The 19,053-nt window shown below is 34.6% G+C and overlaps 1 protein-coding gene across 1 annotated transcript in view; it reads left to right on the top strand.

Annotated features, from left to right (window-relative positions):
* LOC111148425 (solute carrier organic anion transporter family member 6A1) overlaps positions 1-19,053 on the top strand; it is a 109,710-nt gene that overhangs the window by 34,659 nt on the left and 55,998 nt on the right. Inside the window, exon 9 of the mRNA XM_022504951.1 lies at positions 16,149-16,302. Within this exon, the coding sequence (XP_022360659.1) occupies positions 16,149-16,302 (154 nt within the window). The remainder of the gene's footprint in view (positions 1-16,148; positions 16,303-19,053) is intronic.

Below are 19,053 nucleotides of genomic sequence, written 5' to 3'. Positions count from 1 at the left end.
ACTTCTTGCATTTGGATACTTTAGAGGTATTTGCTAACTCTCAACATTGAGAAGAAGCTAAGAATTTGGGCAAAGGTCTGGGCAAAAGCATCTAGTTAGATGACAAAAAATCAGCACACATTTGTGACAGATGCTTCAACCTAGAGACAGAAAAATAGAGCAGGATATCAGAGAGAAGAGAGAGAGAGAGAGAGACAAATGACACAACACTCTGTTGGGTTTTCATTCAGTACATGTGCTGAATTATGAATGTAAGAGGCTGAAATCAAGCAGGAATCTTAGAAAAAGTAGAGGAAAAATCTAGCAGTACTGTGATACTCTGTAGATGAGAGTGAGTTTAGCATACACTGGGAAGAGGAACTGTGATGAATACTATTTGTTCTCCGATATCTCTGTAAGGCTAAGACCAGAGAGTAAGGGCCTTCCAGAAGTACTACAGCCTATCCAGGAGTTAATTTGGTCTCTAATTGGATTAATTTGGTCATCTAGCACTCTTTAACTAGCTGCAGAAAAAACCAACACTCTAAAAAAAAAGATAATACCCAAAATTATCAGACAAAACAGACAATAGGACAGACCACAGGGGATCCAGAGATCATCATTATCAAATAAGAATGTTAAAACAATATTAAGAAACAAACTGAGGGTTTTGAAGGGAAGGTGGGGTTAGGTGAGCCTGGTGGTGGGTATTAAGGAGGGCACATATTGCATGGAGCACTGGGTGTGGTGCATAAACTATGAATCTTGGAACACGGAAAAAATAAAATTAAAAAAATAGACAAATGGATTAAAAAAATCAATATTGATATAAGCAATAATACAAATGACTATGAATATCTCTTCAGAAACCTTGGGTTCAGAAGAGAGTAAAATAGTAGCTTTAGAATGCTGAAAGACAACTCCCCGCCCCCCAAAATAAACATTGACTTATAAATCATTATCCAGTGAAAAGAGCCTTCAAGAATGAAAATGAAATAAAGATATTCTCAGGTGAAGGATAACTCATAAAATTTGTTATTAACTCTAAAAGAAATTATTAGGTATTTTTTCAGTCTGAAGCAAAATAATCCTAGAGGAGAACCTAGAGGATAGAGGAAGAATAAAACAAGTGATAAATATACTAGTAAGTAGACTAACTTTTCATCTTACGTTTAAAATATATATAACTACTGAAAGAGAAGTATAACATTGTCTGGTGTAGTTTTTCAAAGGTTGTAGATGTCATACATCTGACAACTATAAAGGGAGAGAAGAAAAGGACCTCTTATAACACTTACATATTTTAAGTATCATGGCAAAATGTCAGCTTGAAGTAGAAAAGTAAGTATATATACATATAGTTTAGATACCTATATCTTTATTTCCTGTCTTTGTATGGTCTGCACACTAAGATTGTTTTTATATTAGTAAGTGTTGTGAAAAACAATAAAGAACAAGAGGACTTATAGTTTCTACTCCAGTATGTAAAGAGCTTGTAAGTCATCGCTCCCATCCTCACAATAAGGATAAAACAACAAATAAAATAAAAAATCAAACAAATAAAAAAAATCAACAGTAGAGGACAGACTGGGCAAACTGCTGTGGCCCAAAGTGGAGAGATAGGCAAATAGGGAGAGTTATAGTTTGCTAGGAGCAGAAGCCATTGGAACTGAATATTAAACAGCACTTGATCATTTGCTGGAGGTAGAACATGGAGTAACTTGAGAGTTAAAATCTACTGGGGACTCAGTGGTAGGAGGACCCCACACACTCTCATGACTCTAAACATCCAGGTGCTTTACCAGGTTCTCAGAGTGGAAACTGAAAGAAAATCCTCTTGTGTTTGGGCAGGAGAAGAGGGAAAATAACCATTTGAAATATGCCCAAGAGAAGTCTACTGTCTGTAACAGAAGCCTTACCCTGTAAGAAACTACTTTACCAGAGTTTCCCCTGCCAAACTTTAAAAAGGAGGGTAATCAGACAAGTCAATCCTTCTCTAACCTTCCTGTCTAACATAAGGGAAGGGAGAAAAAGGGCTAAGAAAAACTGAAGGTCACAGCTTAGAGACTCAGGCACATTGGGGTGGAAAGAGACACAAAATCCAAGATTTTATTTTATTTTATTTTATTTTATTTATTTATTTGACAGAGAGATCACAAGTAGCAGAGAGGCAGGCAGAGAGAGAGGGGGATGCAGGCTGCCCGCTGAACAGAGAGTCCCATGCTGGGCTCGATCCCAGGACCCTGAGACCATGACCTGAGCTGAAAGCAGAGGCTTAACCTACTGAGCCACCCAGGTGCCCCCAAAATCCAAGATTTAAATGTAAGATTATAGAGCACTTTCCCTCAGCAATATCTTACCGCCACACCAGTAGATCCCCAGTATTATAACAGAGAAGCACAACTGAGAGAGCTGGAAGGCTCACTCTGTTTCATAAAAAGATTCTAGGGAAACGCAAAGACAACTAGGAAGACAGAATGAGAATACCATGGGAAACCAAGGCCTTTGCCACCTAGCTACAGCAAACTTTAAACAAAGCCTAACTCCTAGACAGAGAAACATAAAAACCTCTTATTAAAAGACCAGTTTACCTTTGTTTTTGTTAACATGATGCATAATGCCTGACTTTTAACAAACACATTACAAGGTATTCTAAGGGCAAGAAAACATACAAACTGAAAAAGCACAACATGCATCAGACCCAGACTCAGGTATGGCACAGGTTTGGGAATGATCGGACTGGGAACATAAAATAACTATGATTAATATGCCAAGGGTTCTAATGGGGAAAAGTGGGCAACATGAAAGCAAAAATAGATACTAAGAGAAATAGAAATTCAAGAAAAAATCAGAGGTAAATTTCAGAAAGCAAAAACCATAAGAGAAATGAAGAAACCCTTTCATGGGCCCATCAGTAGACTGGAGAAAACTGAGGAAAGTATCAGTGACTGTGAAGATATGTCAATAGAAACTTCTTAAACCGAAAAATACAGAGAAAAAGATGAAAAAAATAAAACCCCAAATGAACAGAATGTCCAAGAACTGTAGCAATTACAAAGGTTAAACCAATAACAAAACAAACACCAGAAAGAGAAGGACAAGAGAGGAACAGAAGAAGGGAGTAATAATGGCTGAGAATTGTCCAGAATTAACAAACACCAAACTACTGATCCAGGAAGCTCAGAGAACAACACCATGCAGGGAAAAAAAAATTACAACTAGGCATTTTATATTTAACCTGTAGAATCAGGAAACAATGACAAAATCCTGAAAGAAGCCAGAAGAAACAAAACCTCACTGATAGAGGATTGAGGATTATTTATTTCAGACTAATCTTACAAACCATACAAAAAAGAAGACAGTGAAATGAAATATTTAAAGGACTGAAAAAAAATCATTAACCTAGAATGCTATGTGCAATGAAATTGTCCTTCAAAAATAGCAAAATAAATATATTCTCAGATAAACAAAAACAAACAAAAAAACCACATGAATTGTAAACATGCTTTGCCAGAAATGTTTAAGGAAGTTCTTCAGAAAAAAGAAAGATGGTATGAGTCAGAAATTTGAATCCACCTAAAGGAACAAAGAAACATGCTTTGCAAGTAACTTACTTTGCAAGAAATGTTTAAAGGAGTTCTTCAGAAAAAAGAAAAATGATATGAGTCAGAAATTTGAGTTTGCATGAAGAAACAATACCAGAGAATGAATAAATGAAGGGATAATATTTCATTTTTTATTTTTAATTGGTATAATTGAAGACTTGTGTTCAAAATAACAATGGTGATAAGATGTTAAGTGTTTAAAGTCTATGGATAGTGAAATAGATGAGAGAAATCTTATAAAAGAGAAAGGAGGAATTGAGAATATTTTCTGACAAGGTACCTTCACTACCCATGAAGTGGTATTGTGTTATTTGAAAGTAAACGTAACCTGCTTATATACTGGGAATCCTATGGAAACTCCTAAAACATTTTTAAGAAATATAATTGTTGTGGCCCCTGGTGGCTCAGTTGGCTGAGCATCTGACTTGATTTCGGCTCAGGTCATGATCTTGGTGGGACTGAACCTCCTGTCAGGCTCTCTGTTTGCAAGGCAGTCAGCTTGAGGGCTCTCTCTTTCCCTCTGCCACTCCCCCTGCTCATGCACACACACACCCTCTCTCAAATAAATCTTTAAAAATAAAAATAAAAAGTATAATTCCATTCTAACATGAGAAAAAATAGAATCTCATAAAATAATAAAACCAGAGTAGGGCAAAAAAAAAAAAAAGAAAGAGAGAGAGAGAGAAAAAAAATGAAAAAGAAAGAAGAAAAAAGACAGAAGGATGAAAGCAAGAAAGAAAAATTTGTTGGCATGTAATTGTTCGTAGTCATCACTTAAGATCTTTTGTATTTGTGTTGTGTCATCTGTGATGTCTCCTTTTTCATTCATAATTTCATTTGTTTGAGTCCTCTTTTTTTTTCTTGGCAAGTCTAGCTGAAAGTTTGTCTATTTCATTTACCTTTTCAAAAACCATAGATCTTTTCTATTGCTTTTTTAGTCTTTATTTCATTTATTTCTGTTCTGATCTTTGTTGTTTCCTTCTGCTAACTTTGGGCTTAGTTTGTTGTTTTCGTAGTTCCTTGAAGTATAAAATTAGGTTGTTTATTTGAGATCTTTCTTTTTTCATAATGTAGGCATTTATTGGTGTGACCTTCACTCAGAATTTCTTTTGCTGCATCCCATAGATTTTGGTATGTTACACTTCTATTTTTATTTATCTCAAGGTATTTTTTAAATATCTCTTGATTTCTCCTTTAAACTATTGGTTGTTCAGTAGCATGTTTTTAAACCTCCACATATTTGTGAATTTTCCAATTTTCTTCTTGAAATCGATTTCTAGTTCCATACTATTGTTGAAAAAGATGCTTGATATGATTTCACTCTTCTTAAATGTAATAAGGCTTGTTTTGTGGGCTACTATGTGATCTATTCTGGACACTGTTCCACATGTACTTGAGAAGAATATGTACTCTCCTGCTGGGGATGCAGTGTTGTGTAAATGTTTGTAGGTCCATCAGATCCAATGTGTAGTTTAAGTCTAATGTTTCTTTACCAATTTTCTGTCTGGATGATCTATCCTTGTTGAAAGTAGGGTGTTTAAGTCCCCTACTATAATTGTATTGCTATCTGTTTTTCCCTCTAGGTCTGCTAAAATTTGCTTTACATATTTAGATGTTCCTCTGTTAGATAAATAAATATTTGCAAATGTTATATTCTCTCACTGGATTGGTTCTTTTTCATTATGAAATGATATTTGCCTCTCATTACAGTTTATTGTCTACCCCAGCTTTCTTTTGGCTTCTATTTGCATGGAATCCTTTTCATCTCTCTACTTTCAGTCTGTGTGTGTCCTTACATATGAAGTGAGTCCCTTGTAGGCAGTTTATAGATCACTATTGTTTTGTTTTGTTTTTATCTATTCAGTCATTCTATGTCTTTAGATTGGAGAATCTCATCCATTACATTTAAAGTAATTATTGATAGATATGTACTTGTTGCCATTTTGTTAATTGTTTTCTGGCTCTTTGTAGTTCCTATTTCCTTTTGTCTTCTCTTACTTTCCTCCTTGTGGTTTGATGATTTTCTGCAGTGGTACGCTCAGATTCCTTTCTCTATATCTTTTGTGTGTCTACTATAGATTTTGTGTTTCTGGTTACCATGATGTCTACATAAAATATATTTTTAATGGTCATTGTTGAGCTCAGCTTAACCTTGAACACATACTAAAGCTCTAATTTTTTTTTTAAAGATTTTGTTTATTTGACAGAGAGATCACAAGTAGGCAGAGAGGCAGGCAGAGAGAGTGGAGGCAGGGGGAAGCAGGCTTCCCACTGAGCAGAGAGCCCGATGCGGGGCTCCATCTCAGGACCCCGAGATCATGACCTGAGCCTAAGGCAGAGGCTTTAACCCACTGAGCCACCTAGGTGCCCCCAAAGCTCTAATTTTTTATTCCTTCCCTACATTTTATGTTTTTGATGTCACAATTTATATCTTTATACCTGTGTGTCCTTTAACAAATTCTTGTAGTTATGTTTATTTTTAATAACTATATTAACCAGATAAACCTTATCTATAACCAGATAACCCTTATCTATAATCTCACCTGTAATTATAATTACATGAAACTTTTCATTCAGCCAAGCCTGGACTCTTGGTTTTCTCTCAAACTTTTGTGATTGTCCAAATTACCTTCTTTGTTCTTTGTGGGTTCCATTAGTTGAGAATGTGCTAGACCTCTCAGTGTCCCAAAGGGGAGAATAACAGTCAGTACCTAGATTTAGGCTAATTGGAAGCTGGACCCTCAGCAGTGTTAAGAAAGAGTTAGTTTAGACTCTTCCAGGGAGAAACTAGGAGTTGTGCTTTTTTTTTTGCCCGTTCCCTCTTTGCTGGGTTTGAGTGTATAGCTGCAGGAGGGTAGTTCTGTGCACATTAATGACTGCTTCTTTGTCTGCTATGGTCCTGTGGGGACTCCTCAGTGCAACACCTTTTGGTTATGAGAGCCATACAATCCTGGGACACATCCTTTGGGTGGCAGCCACAAAAACGGGGATGCCAGTATAGGTAGAAGCTGCTTCTAGGGAGACACTGGCAATTTGGAGTGAGCTGAAATGAGAAGGCAAACGTTATGTCTAACTGTTTCCCTGATCTCTGGGGAGGATTGCAGTCAACCCCAACAGGCCTTCTAAATTAGAAACCTGACCCTCAGACAGCTCCTTTTAAAAATACTCAAATAGGCCTCTTTCAGGGAAAATGTGAAAGATGGGTATTTTTTCTTGCTCCCTCTGCACTGAGCCCTGTGGAAATAGCTGGTTAAGAACTGTTTCTTGGAAGGGCCTGGGTGTCTCAGTCCTTAGGCATCTGCCTTCGGCTCTGGTCATGATCCCGGGTCCTGGGATAGAGCCATCTCTCTCTCTCTCTCTGTGTCAAATAAACAAATAAAATCTTAAAAAAAAAAAAAAAAAGAAGAAGAAGAAAAAAAAAGGAAAAGAACTGTTTCTTTGTTTGCTACAGTACTGTGGAACTCTGCTAGGGGCATTGTGATCGGCCCCTGAATACATGTTAAATTAGAAGCCTGGCCCTCAAGTGGTGACTTTTAAATTATGCAGATAGACCTCTTTCAGGCAAAGATAGAGATGAGCATTTTTTTGCGTTCTCTTTCTGTGCTGAGCCCTGGGGGGTGGGGGGCGGGGATAGCCATGGTGAGTCTGCAGAGACCATTGAATGTTTCTTCTTTGCCACAATCTCATGGATCTGTGGATGCAAGCCCCATTGGCTTTTGGAGCTAAGTGTTTTGGGTGCCTACCACTTGGTGTGAGTCTTAAAAGTTGTCGCAATAGATGTGGGGTCCATACTCTTCACTCCTTAGGGAGAGGTTGCTAGTTGGGTGGTCCTTCCTGAATATCAGGCACTGTGCCTGGGGAAGGGATTATGGTAAAAGTATGTCTCAGGTTTTCCTCCCTGTTTCAGTGTGGGTGATGGAATTTTCTCACTTGCCCAATGGGTAGGAGGGATTCAGCTCGTTTTGGATTCTTTTCAGTGGAATTTCTCTGTGTGGCTATAGATTTTGTGTCCTTGGGAGGAGGTCAGTTCTGGAGGTCCCTATGTCATCATCTTGGACTGCAACCAAGAATAATAAAATAAATAAATAAAATAATAAAAAATAATAAAAAAGAATAATCTTTTCAGCAAATGATACTAGAAAAACTGAACATGTACATGCAAAAAAAAAAAAAAAAGAAGCAGAAGAAGAAGAAGAAAAGAAAAAAAAGAAAAAAATTCTAGAGACAGACTTACATGCTTCACAAAAATTAAATCCAAACTAACTAAAAATGGATGATAGACTTAGATATAAACACCAAACTATAAAACTTCTGGAAGATAAAATAGGATAAAATCTAGATAACCTTGGTTTTTGTGATGATATTTCAGATACAATACCAAAAAAGGAAGTATGAAAGAAAAAAAAAAAGATATGTTAAATGTCATTAAAATTAAAATCTTACTCTGTGAAAGACACTGTTAATAGAATTAAAAGACGCACAAATTGGGAGAAAAATACCTATTTGATACAGGACATATCTAAAATATTTAAAGAACTCTTAAAACTCATCAGTTTACAGAGAAACAACTCAATTGCAAATGGCCAAAAGGTCTGAACCTTCACCTCACTAAGGAAGATGTGCAGGTGCTGATAAGCACATGAACATACGTTCAGTATTATATGCCCTCAAGGACCTGCGACTTAAAACAACAATGAGATGCCACTACACATCTGTTGAAATGGCTGAAATCCAAGAAACTGACAAAACCAAATGCTAGCAAGGATGTGAAGTAAAAAAGACTCACATTTGCTGCTACTGGAAATATAAAATGGTAAGTCACTTTACCAGTTTGGCAGTTTCTCACATCGCTACACATAGCTTTTCCATACAATTCAGCAATTGTGCTTTCTGGTATTTACTCAAAGGAATTGGAAACTTACGTTCACACAAAAACCCGTCAGTGAATGTTAATAGCATCTTCATTCATAATCACTAAAATTGGAAACAATCAACGTACCTTTCGGCCGTTGAATAGATAAACTATAGTACACCATACACAGAATATTATTCAGTGATAAAATGAGCTATCAAGCCACAAAAAGACATGGAAGAACCTTAGATGTATATCTTGCTAAGTGAGAGAGACAGTATGGAGGTTACATATTATATGATTCCAACTATAAGACATTCTGGAAAAGGCAAAATTATCGGCAAAATTGCATATTTGATTTGGGCTTTTTAAAAAATATCTTCTGGGGGTGCCTGGATGGCTCAGTCAGTTAAGCATCTGTCTTCAGTTCAGTCATGATCCCAGGGTTCTGGGATCGAGTCCCACATTGGGCTTCTTGCTCTGCAGGAAGTCTGCTTCTCCCTTTTCCTCTGCCCCTCCCCCCGTTTCTGTTCTCTCTGTCAGATAAATAAATAAAACCTTAAAAATTTCTATTTAATCTTTTGAACATATAGAATACTGATGTAATAACTGATATAAGATCAATTGTGAAAAAATGTACCACACTAAGGCAACTTACTACTAATTGCTGAAACTGTGTGTTGAAGGAGAAAGAGGTATATGGTAACTCTATGCTCAATTATTCTGTAGACCTAAAATTGTTCAAATATATAGTTTATAAATCAGAATATAATAATCTAAAATTATTTTGAACTATAGGTACTTTTTCAAATGATTTATAATATAAAGTAAGACCCTTTGGCTTCATTCTAAATTTATATTTGGAAATTGTTCTGGGCTTTCACTTCCAGCCAGGATGGGATAACAGATTTCCTCTCCTACCAAAACAACCAAAAATTTGACAAAATTGAAACAGTGGTTTTCAAGATATTGGAATCAGTCACTGAAGGACAGTGGTACATGAGATGAGAAACATTCAAGATGAGCCCTGCAATTCCTCCAGCTTACTGCCTTAGCAGAGTTTTAAGGTCGTAGCACAGGGAATGCGAATGAGACAGATTCTGGCTGATTGCCTGAATTGAGGACATTGAACTGAGAGTTCAGAGAGACCAATAGAGCTAGGGTTCACAGGCTTGTATACTAGAGGACATACCTGTAGAAGACTCTCTTATGTATTCAGTAAAGTGGTAACTAGTAACTAGGCTATGTTTGAAGAAAGTTATTGAGTCTAAGTCCACCAAGAGAATGAGAATTACAGTGTACACCACTCATATAGAATTGTCAATAATATCTGTTCTCATCAGTCAAATTGAAAGTTCAAAAATCACAGTTGTAAAGTACACAGAAGAATCTTGTCTCAGCAGTGGGTGATAATTAATTCTAAACCGAGTACTACTCTCACTCTTCCTGTCAAATCTGCCTACCAGCTAAGAAAGATAAAAGTGTATCTGAGTAAATCAGCTGCATTTCAGAATAAAGTGTAAAAATAGTCACAAAAATACAAAAATAGTCAACATTCAACATTGAAATTTACAAGGTCCAATATCCAGTAAAATGTTGTAAGAAATTCAAAGCAGCAGGAAAATACAACCCATAAGAAGAAGCTAAATCAGTTGATCAAAACAGACCCATAGCTGACGGATGTTATTATCAGAGTTAACACAGTTACTATATTAGTATTCCATATGTTCAAAAAGTTAAGTAAAAGATATTTTTAAAAACCCAAATTGAGTATATAGAAACAAAAAACCAGGAACTCTGAGGAAAATACTATGTATGAGAACAATGACAGATTAGACATTGCAGAAGATTTAATAAATTTGAAATTAATAACAGCTAACATCCAATGGAAAACACAGAGAAAATACAATTAACAAAAATGAAGCATCAGTGAGTTGGACAAGTTCAGTGGCCAACCATATGTACAGCTGGAGTCTCCAAAGGAGGGGCCTTGGGGAAAAAAAAAATTGAAGAAATTATGTTCAAGTTTTAAAAATTTCATGTAAGCTGTAAACCTACAGAACAGACCCGGGAAACTGAGCAAACCCTCAGAACAAGAAACACGAAGAAAATTATATCATGCTACATAATAATCTAATTGCTCAAAATGAGTGTAAAGAAAAAATCTTAAAAGCAGTTAGGAGTGGGAAAAATACATTATATACAAACGACCAAAGATAAGAGTAACAGAGGGTTGTGGAAAGGGACGTGGGTGGGGGGTTGACATAACTGGGTGATGGGCATTAAAGAAGGCACATGATATGATGAGCACTGGGTGATACACTCAACTAATGAATCATTGAACATTATACGTCAAAAACTAATGATTGCTATACCTTGGCTAACTGAATTTAAGTTGAAAAAAAGAAACAATGCAGATAAGAAGACAGTAGGATAATATTTTAGAAGTACTGAAAGAAAAAAGTCAACTAATCATTCTATACCAAGTCAGAATGTCTATAAACAATGAAGGAAAAATAATTTACACATAAATAATGTAAGTAGTATTTGAACAACAGACTTACACTAAATGAAATATCTAAAAATGTCTTTCTGGATGAAATAAAATGATACCAGATAAGAATATGAACTACACAAAGCAAAGAAGAGGAAAAGAAATGGTAATTTATAGGTATTTTTTCTTATTTAAATCTCTTTTAAAATAATTATTTAAAATAGATAAACATAATATGGGTTTACTCGAAGTGCCATAAATCACATGTTGGTAGACTGTGTTAAGCTAAAGATGTATAATATACATGCTGAAGCATCGTAAAATAACAGAATCACAGCTAGTAAGCCAAGCTGACACATAAATTAAAATAGAATTTTATAAAAACATTGTTTAGTCTCAAATTAGGCAAAAAAAAAAAAAAAAGAAAAAAGAGAACAAAGAAAAGATAAGAAAGAAAACAAATAGAAAGGATAGATTCAAATCTAAAAGTAGTGCTAATTGCATATAATGTCAGTAAAAAGGCCGAAAATTTCCAAGTTGATAAAAAAAAAAGCAAGACCCATTTATATATGTTGTATAAAAGAAATGTGCTTCAAATCTACACAAGTAGATTATGAGTAAAAGGATGGGAAAGGATGTATCATATTAACAGTAATCTAAAGAAAGCTGGAGTATAATAGTAGACAAAGCAGATTTGGGAGAAAATAATATTAGCAGGAATAAAGAAGGTGATTATGTAATGATAGAGTGATCAATTCATCAAGAATTGAAACAATTCTTAATGTTATGAACAAAATAAAAGAGCTTTAAAATATGTGAAGCAAAAACTTAGACACTGCAAGTAGAAATATAAAAATCCACAAAAACAGTCAGATATTTTCATACTCTTCTCTAAATAATAGAAATAGGCAAAAGTGAGGATACAAAAGATTTGAATAACATTAACAACCAACTTCACATAATTGATGTTTGTAGACTATTTCGCCTATCAAAGAATACACATTCTTTTTAATAGTACAGGAAACCCAAAGTAAAGCATATTCTGTAAAGCAAGTCTCAGTAAATTTAAAGGATTAAATCATATAATGGAATTATATTTCTGACCATGATGAAATTAAATTAGAGGCATATTAATAAAAAAAGATTTCTGAAAAAGTCCTGAATATTTGGAAACTGAATAACAGACTTCTAAATAACTTGTGTTCAAATAATTTCTTCAGAAGAAAAATTGTAAAGTATTTTGAAGCGAATGAAAATGAAAACACAAGTAACAAAACTTATAGAATGTCGCTAAGGCACTAAAAAAATGTTTTATTTATTTGACAGAGAGAGAGAGATCACAAGTAGGCAGAGAGGCAGGCAGAGAGACAGGCTCATGCGGGGCTCGATCCCAGGACCCTGAGATCATGACCTGAGCCAAAGGCAGAGGCTTAACCCACTGAGCCACCCAGGTGCCCCTAATCAGGTCAAATTTTGAGGAGACTGATAAAATTGCTAAACCTCTAGACAGAGAAAACTACCACTATTAAGAGTTAGAGTTCTGATGTGATGTTTTTATAGATTCCACCAGTATTAAAAGGATAGTAAGGTGATGTTATAAACAACTTATGCACATAAATCTGACGGCTTCCATGAAATGGGTAAATCCTTCAAAGGACACAAACTCATATAAAAGAAAAAAACTATGTGTCTAGTAAGTAAATCAGATTTGTACTTAAATACTTTCTGACAAAGAAAATTCCAGGCCCAAATGGTTTTACTGAGAACTAAACCAAATATTTAAAGAATATCTGACTTTACACAAATTTTTTTCAGAAAATTGAAAAGGAGTGTATACTTTTCAACATATTCTATAAAACTTGCATTACCTTTATTTCAAAGGACAAAAGACATTGTAAGAAAAGAAAACTATAGACCTATTTCTCTCATGAACATAGATTCAAGAACTATTTAAAAATTCTGGCAAATTGAACCCAATAGTATAGAAAAAGGAAAATAAATTATGATCAAGCACAATTTATCAAGGGAATGTAAGGTTGCTTTAATATTTGAAAGCCAACTGATATCATCCACATATTAATAAACTAAAAATGAAAAAACCCATAATCACAATAGATGTCAAAAAGCTCCACAGTGAAGTGCAACATCTATTCCTTATAAACTAGGAAACTAGGAATGGAAGGGAAGTGTAAAAACATACAGTTAACACTATACTTCGTGATTATTGTGGAATGAATGTGTTTACCCTCCCACTAAATTCATGTGTTGAAGCCTTAATCTCCAATGTAATAGTGTCAGGAGGTGGAGCCTTAAGGAGATCATTAGGTTTAGATAAGTTCCTGAGGGTAGACCACCCTCCCCCTGATGATGGAGGTTAGTGTCCTTATAAGAAGGGGAATAAACCAAAGATTTCCCTCAATTTGCCATGTGAGGATACCTTGAGAAGGTGATGGTCTGTAATCTGGGAAGGGAGCCCACACCAGATACCGTGGGGAATAAATGTTTGTTGTTTAAACTACCCAATATATAGTATTTGTTACAGGAGTCTGAGCAGACTAAGACAATGATGAAACATTGAATAACCAGGAGTATAATAAGAATATCTACTTCCAGTACTTCTATATTAACATTATTGTGGATGTTCTAATCATTGCAATACTGTACGAAAAGGAAAGAAAAGGCATCCTGATAAGAAAAATAGAAGTAAAATTGTGTTTATTTGAAGGTGACAAAATTACTTCTGTATAAGAAGATCCAGAACCTACTATAATTTAAAAAATGAGTTTAGGGGCACTTGGGTGGCTCAGTGGGTTAAGCGTCTGCCTTAGGCTTGGGTCATGATCCCAGGGTTCTGGGATCCAGCCCAGCAACTGGCTCCCTGCTTAACAGGGAGCCTGCTTCCCCTTCTTGCTTTGCTGTTCCCCCTGCTTGTGCTCTCTCTGACTTGCTGTCTTTCTGTCAAATAAATTAAAAATCTTAAAAAAAAAATGACTTTGGCAAGTTTGCAGGACACAAGATCAACATGCAAGAACTTACAGTATTTCTACATACAACCTACAAATAAGCAGAAATTAGTGTAAAAAATAACACCGTTAACAGTATTAAGAAAAAAGAAATACTATAGAAGAAAAGATCATTATACAAGAAACTATGGCGTTTTTATATACTACGTACAAACAACTGGAAATTGATAATACACAAAAATGCCATTAGCATTAGTATCAAGAAGAAGAAATACTTAAGGGCAAATATAAGATGTGAAAGCCCTACTCATAATTACTACAAAATATTCCTGTACTAAATTAAAGACCTAAATTTTTAAATAGATATCCCATGTTCATGGGTTGGAAGACTCAATATATTAAGAAGTTAATCCTCCCCAAGCTGATGTGTGTATTCAGTGTGATCACAATCAAAATCCCAACAGGCTTTCTTTTTTAGATACCATACAATAACTCAAATTCATACAATATACAAAGGACCTAGAAAAATAAAAAAACGATTCTGATGAAAAATGGAGGACAAACACTATTTGATTTCAAGAGTTATTAGCTAATGTAATAAAGAAAATAGTATTGGTATAAATATAGACAGATATATCAGTGTAAAGAATAGAGAATCCAGAAATAGGCCCACATGTAAATGGATAATTTATTTTTGATAGGATGCATGGGCAATTTTTTCTTTTTAATTTGACAGACTGAGATCACAAGTAGGCAGAGAGGCTGTCGGGGGCGGGGGGGAAGAAGGCTCCTGCTGAGTAGAGAGCCTGATGCGGGGCTCGATTCCAGGACCCTGGGATCATGACCTGAGCCGAAGGCAGAGGCTTAACCCACTGAGACACCCAGGTGCCCTGGATACGTGGCCAATTTAGTGGAGAACATATAGTCATTTTAACAAATGATGATGGAACAAATAGATATCTATATGTAGACAAATGAACTTTGGTCCCTATCATGCAGCACATAAAATAGTTAAAATGGATTGTAGATGTGACTATAAAATACAAAATACCAAGAATATAGGAGAATATCTTGTAAACTGGGGCTCAGCAAAGTTTTCTTAGATAGGCACCAAATATATGATCCATAAAGAAATACATTGATTAATTGGTCTACATCAAAATAAAATATTTCTGCTCTTTGAAAGACCCTGTTAAGGGAATGAAAAAACAAGCCAGAGATTGTGAGAAGATATTTGAAAATCAGATATCTGATGAAGGACTTGTTTCCAGAATATATAAAGAAATTTCAATGCTTAATAATAAGAAAATAAAACACAAATGGGCAAAAGGTTTAAACAGACATTTAACCAAATATATACAGATGAGAAATAAGTATATGGAAAGATGGCCAACATCACTAACCATCAGGGAAAGGAATATTAAAAGCCACAATATGAATCTACTATATTTTTGTTAGAATGTCTAAAATTAAAAAGACTGTGGGCATCCGGGTGGCTCAGTTGGTTAGGCATCTGCCTTCGGCTCAGGTCTTGATTGAGCCCCACATTGGGCTCCCTGCTCAGAAGGTTCCTTCTGCCCCTCACCCCACTTGTTCTCTCAATCTCTCTCTCTCTCTCTCTCTTTCAAATGAATACACTAAAAAAAAATCTTAAAAAAAAGACTAATTATACTAAATGTTGGTGAGGAATGTAGAAAACAGCTAAAACTCTTATACACTGCTGATGAAAATATAAAATAGCACAACCAAATTGGAAAAGTGATGGTTTCTCAAAAAGTTACATGAACACCTACTGTATGATCCTACTCCTTAGTATTTACCCAGGAGACATGGAGACATATCATTATACAAAGACCATATAAAGAATAACTGCATGAAAGAAGGCAGACAAAGACAGTGTACATACTGTATGATTCCATTTCATAAAATGCTATAAAATTCAAATTAATGAATAACGGCAGAAAATACATCAGCAGATGCCAGGGGACAGAGGTATTTACAAAGGGGCACAATGAAATTTTGGAGGTGATGATTGTTTGTTAACATGATTGTGGTGATGATTTCACAAGTGTATACATATATTAAAAAAGTTCAGGTTGTAAACTTTATTGTATATGTTGAGTATGCTTCAATAAACTTGATAAAAAGAAATTAATTTAAATAACCATATGTTTATGGATTTCATTGATATCCTGATATCTACGTTAATAAGTATAATACTGTGGTATAATTACATTAAATCTCTTTTTTTACAGAACAGGACAGTTGGGAAACCTGACAGCTCCTTGTAATTCTCACTGTAGATGCTCATCTTCATTTTATTCTGTTATCTGTGGAAGAGATAATATTGGATATTTTTCTCCTTGCTTTGCAGGCTGTACACTATTTAAAACATTAAATGATGGCAAGGTAATTATTTTTTATTATGCTTCTCCCTCTGGCTGGTCTTTGTGAGGGGGAGAGAGCAAGAGAGATCTTTATTTATTGTGACCAATGGGCATCATGCTACCCCCATAGCAAGCAATAGTGTCTTTTTTTTTTAAATAATGTCTTTTGTTATTTATACACCTACATAAAAATATGTTTTTTCCTGTTATATACAGGTCACTTTTTTAAAATAGCATATTAGCATACCTGACCAACTCTGGTTCCTCATAGTCAGGTTTTCACCAGTGTATGACTTAATACTATATCTTCAATTGTTTTTAATGAATATCAATATAAAAAAGATTACATACACTTTAAAAATATCTCTTCTTAAATGTTACAGTATATGTTTTAAATGATAATTTAAGTCTTTAAAATATATTACTATGGAAAACGTTAAGTGAAATAGAATATAGGAAAGCATACTGAACTCCTATATGTCCATTACCTCTCTTCAGCAACTTATTAACTTAGGGAGAATCTTAACTTTATATTCCTTCCAACTTCCTCTCCTCCATTTCAGTTTGAAAAAAATAAATGACCTTTTTAAATGCTTATGTTTTCACTACAGTATAAAGCCTAATTGTTTGACCTCTGTGTTTTGATCCCATGTGATATTCAAGAGCTAAAACAGCCATCCACCATAGATTTCCTTCTTTCCTTTCTTGGGGGATTCTCTTTTAGGGAATCCTTAGGGATTTTTTTCTTTTTCATAAAAGTCTTTATAATCTTCTTGCATTTGTCTAAGGAGTAACTAACTCAATGAGTAGCAGTGATAGAAGTAATCCACAAAATTGTCACTCAATCTGTGTGGTAACATTTGATACTGAGTAAAATTGCAAGAAGAATAAAATATTTTTGACAAATATTAAAGCTGTTAGAAATTATCCAGAATTAGCCTTGATAGAATTAATGGTTCTGAAGGGAAGTGGAAAATAGCCGAAGCTATTAATAGAATTTGATTAATACAATTTGGTATGGATAGAATGATTAATAGATGATTAATGATTAATGCAATTTGATATGGATGGAACTGATGAATAGATAAAATGTGCTTTAATTTCAAATGGGAAATAATTGTTACCAATATAAATATTATAAATTATAAATAATTTTATTAAACAAATATTTAATAATTTCATTAAATAATTTAATTTTATTAAATTTTATTAAATGACAAATAAAAGAAATAGTATATATAAAAAGTAATTTTGTATATAAATGATGTAAATGGAATTCCCGCCATTGAAAATATTTTTTCAGTCAAAGTATGTCTACTTTGAAATAATTCTGATTAAGAGGCACCTGAGTGACTCAGTCGGTTAACTGTGTAGGTCTTAATCTCAAACTCAGGTCTCCCCCTCAGGGTTCAAGCCTTATGTTGCGCTCCTAGTTAAAAAAATTTTTTTTGCTCTGAAATAATTCTGATTAAATGTTTATATTTAAAACATCAGAGTAAAAGTGAATTAGAATTGGATGTTCTTCAAATACACTTATGAAAAAATATTGAGTGGTAGAAAATACTTTATCTCTAAAGATTTCTAATTTTCCTTAGAAAATTAGAGCCTTACTAAAACTGAAAATAGGTATCTGTTCTTCATACTGCTAATATTCCTGGGCAGTTTTGTATCATTGACATCCATATGCATTTTTCTCTATCTGTGCTACCAAAGATCTTCAAATTTCCTTAATATAGATACTAAAGAAATCTTGGACTTTACTTCATGCTCTTGTCACTCAGACTAGGTTTTTTTTCAGCTGATATAGCTTGCATTTTAAATATCAGGATCATGGTGCTTTTCCCAAAGATTGCTCTATTATAACAGGAGTGTCATTCTAATTATCTATGAAGGGGGTATTAATCTCGCCCAAAACATTAAGAATTATAAGAAGCCAGGCTTTAAAATCTCCTTCCATTGGCACATCCTTAGAATATTTTAACTTCATTTACTCACTTTCCACCTTAGTTTTATTTTTATCATCTACTGTATTTCTTCATGTATTTTAAATGATATGAACTATTATTACTGTTTTGTAAAGTCAGTATACACTTATATTTACCCATTTCCTTGCATTTCCATGTTTTCATATGAGATTACTTTCTTTCTTCCTGAAGAACCATATTTCACCTTCACTTCTGAAAAAACAGAACAGAACAAAACAAAACAAAAAACAAAAACTGTTTCACTGGGTCTGGAATTCTATATTGGCAGTGATCTGCCCACCCCCAATCTTGCCACCCTGGAATTTAAAAGATGCCATTTGATTGTCGTATATCTCTTACTGCTTGGTGGCTATTAAGATTTTCTTTTTGTTTTTGGTTCTCAGCAGTTTTACTTTGATAGTCCTAGATTGGATTTTCATTACACTTATTTTGCTTGGTTTTCGCAGAGCATCTTTGGTCAGTAGATTTATGTGGTTCTGTTTGAAAATTCTCAGCTTACTCTCTTCTCTTTTTTGTGGGCAGTGGGGAACCATAAGTTAATTTACTGTTGCTACCTGACAAATTACCACAGGCTTAGCGTCTTTAAATAATTCTGTTTATTTCACAGTTCTAAGGTCATATGTCCAGACGCCATGACCGGGTGCTTTGTTGAGTGTCACAGACTGAAATCTGGGTGTTGGTTGGGCTGTACTCCTTTCTGGAGGCTCTGGGGAAGATTCTGCTTCCAAGTTCATTCAGGTTATTGGCCATTCTGTTGTTTTGAGATGTAAAGAATGAGGTCTTTGTTT

This window comes from Enhydra lutris, unplaced genomic scaffold, assembly GCF_002288905.1.
Source record: "Enhydra lutris kenyoni isolate GAN:26980312 unplaced genomic scaffold, ASM228890v2 scaffoldscaffold19, whole genome shotgun sequence".
NCBI classification, from domain to species: Eukaryota; Metazoa; Chordata; class Mammalia; order Carnivora; family Mustelidae; genus Enhydra; species Enhydra lutris.
This window is presented reverse-complemented; position numbering and strand designations above follow the sequence as displayed.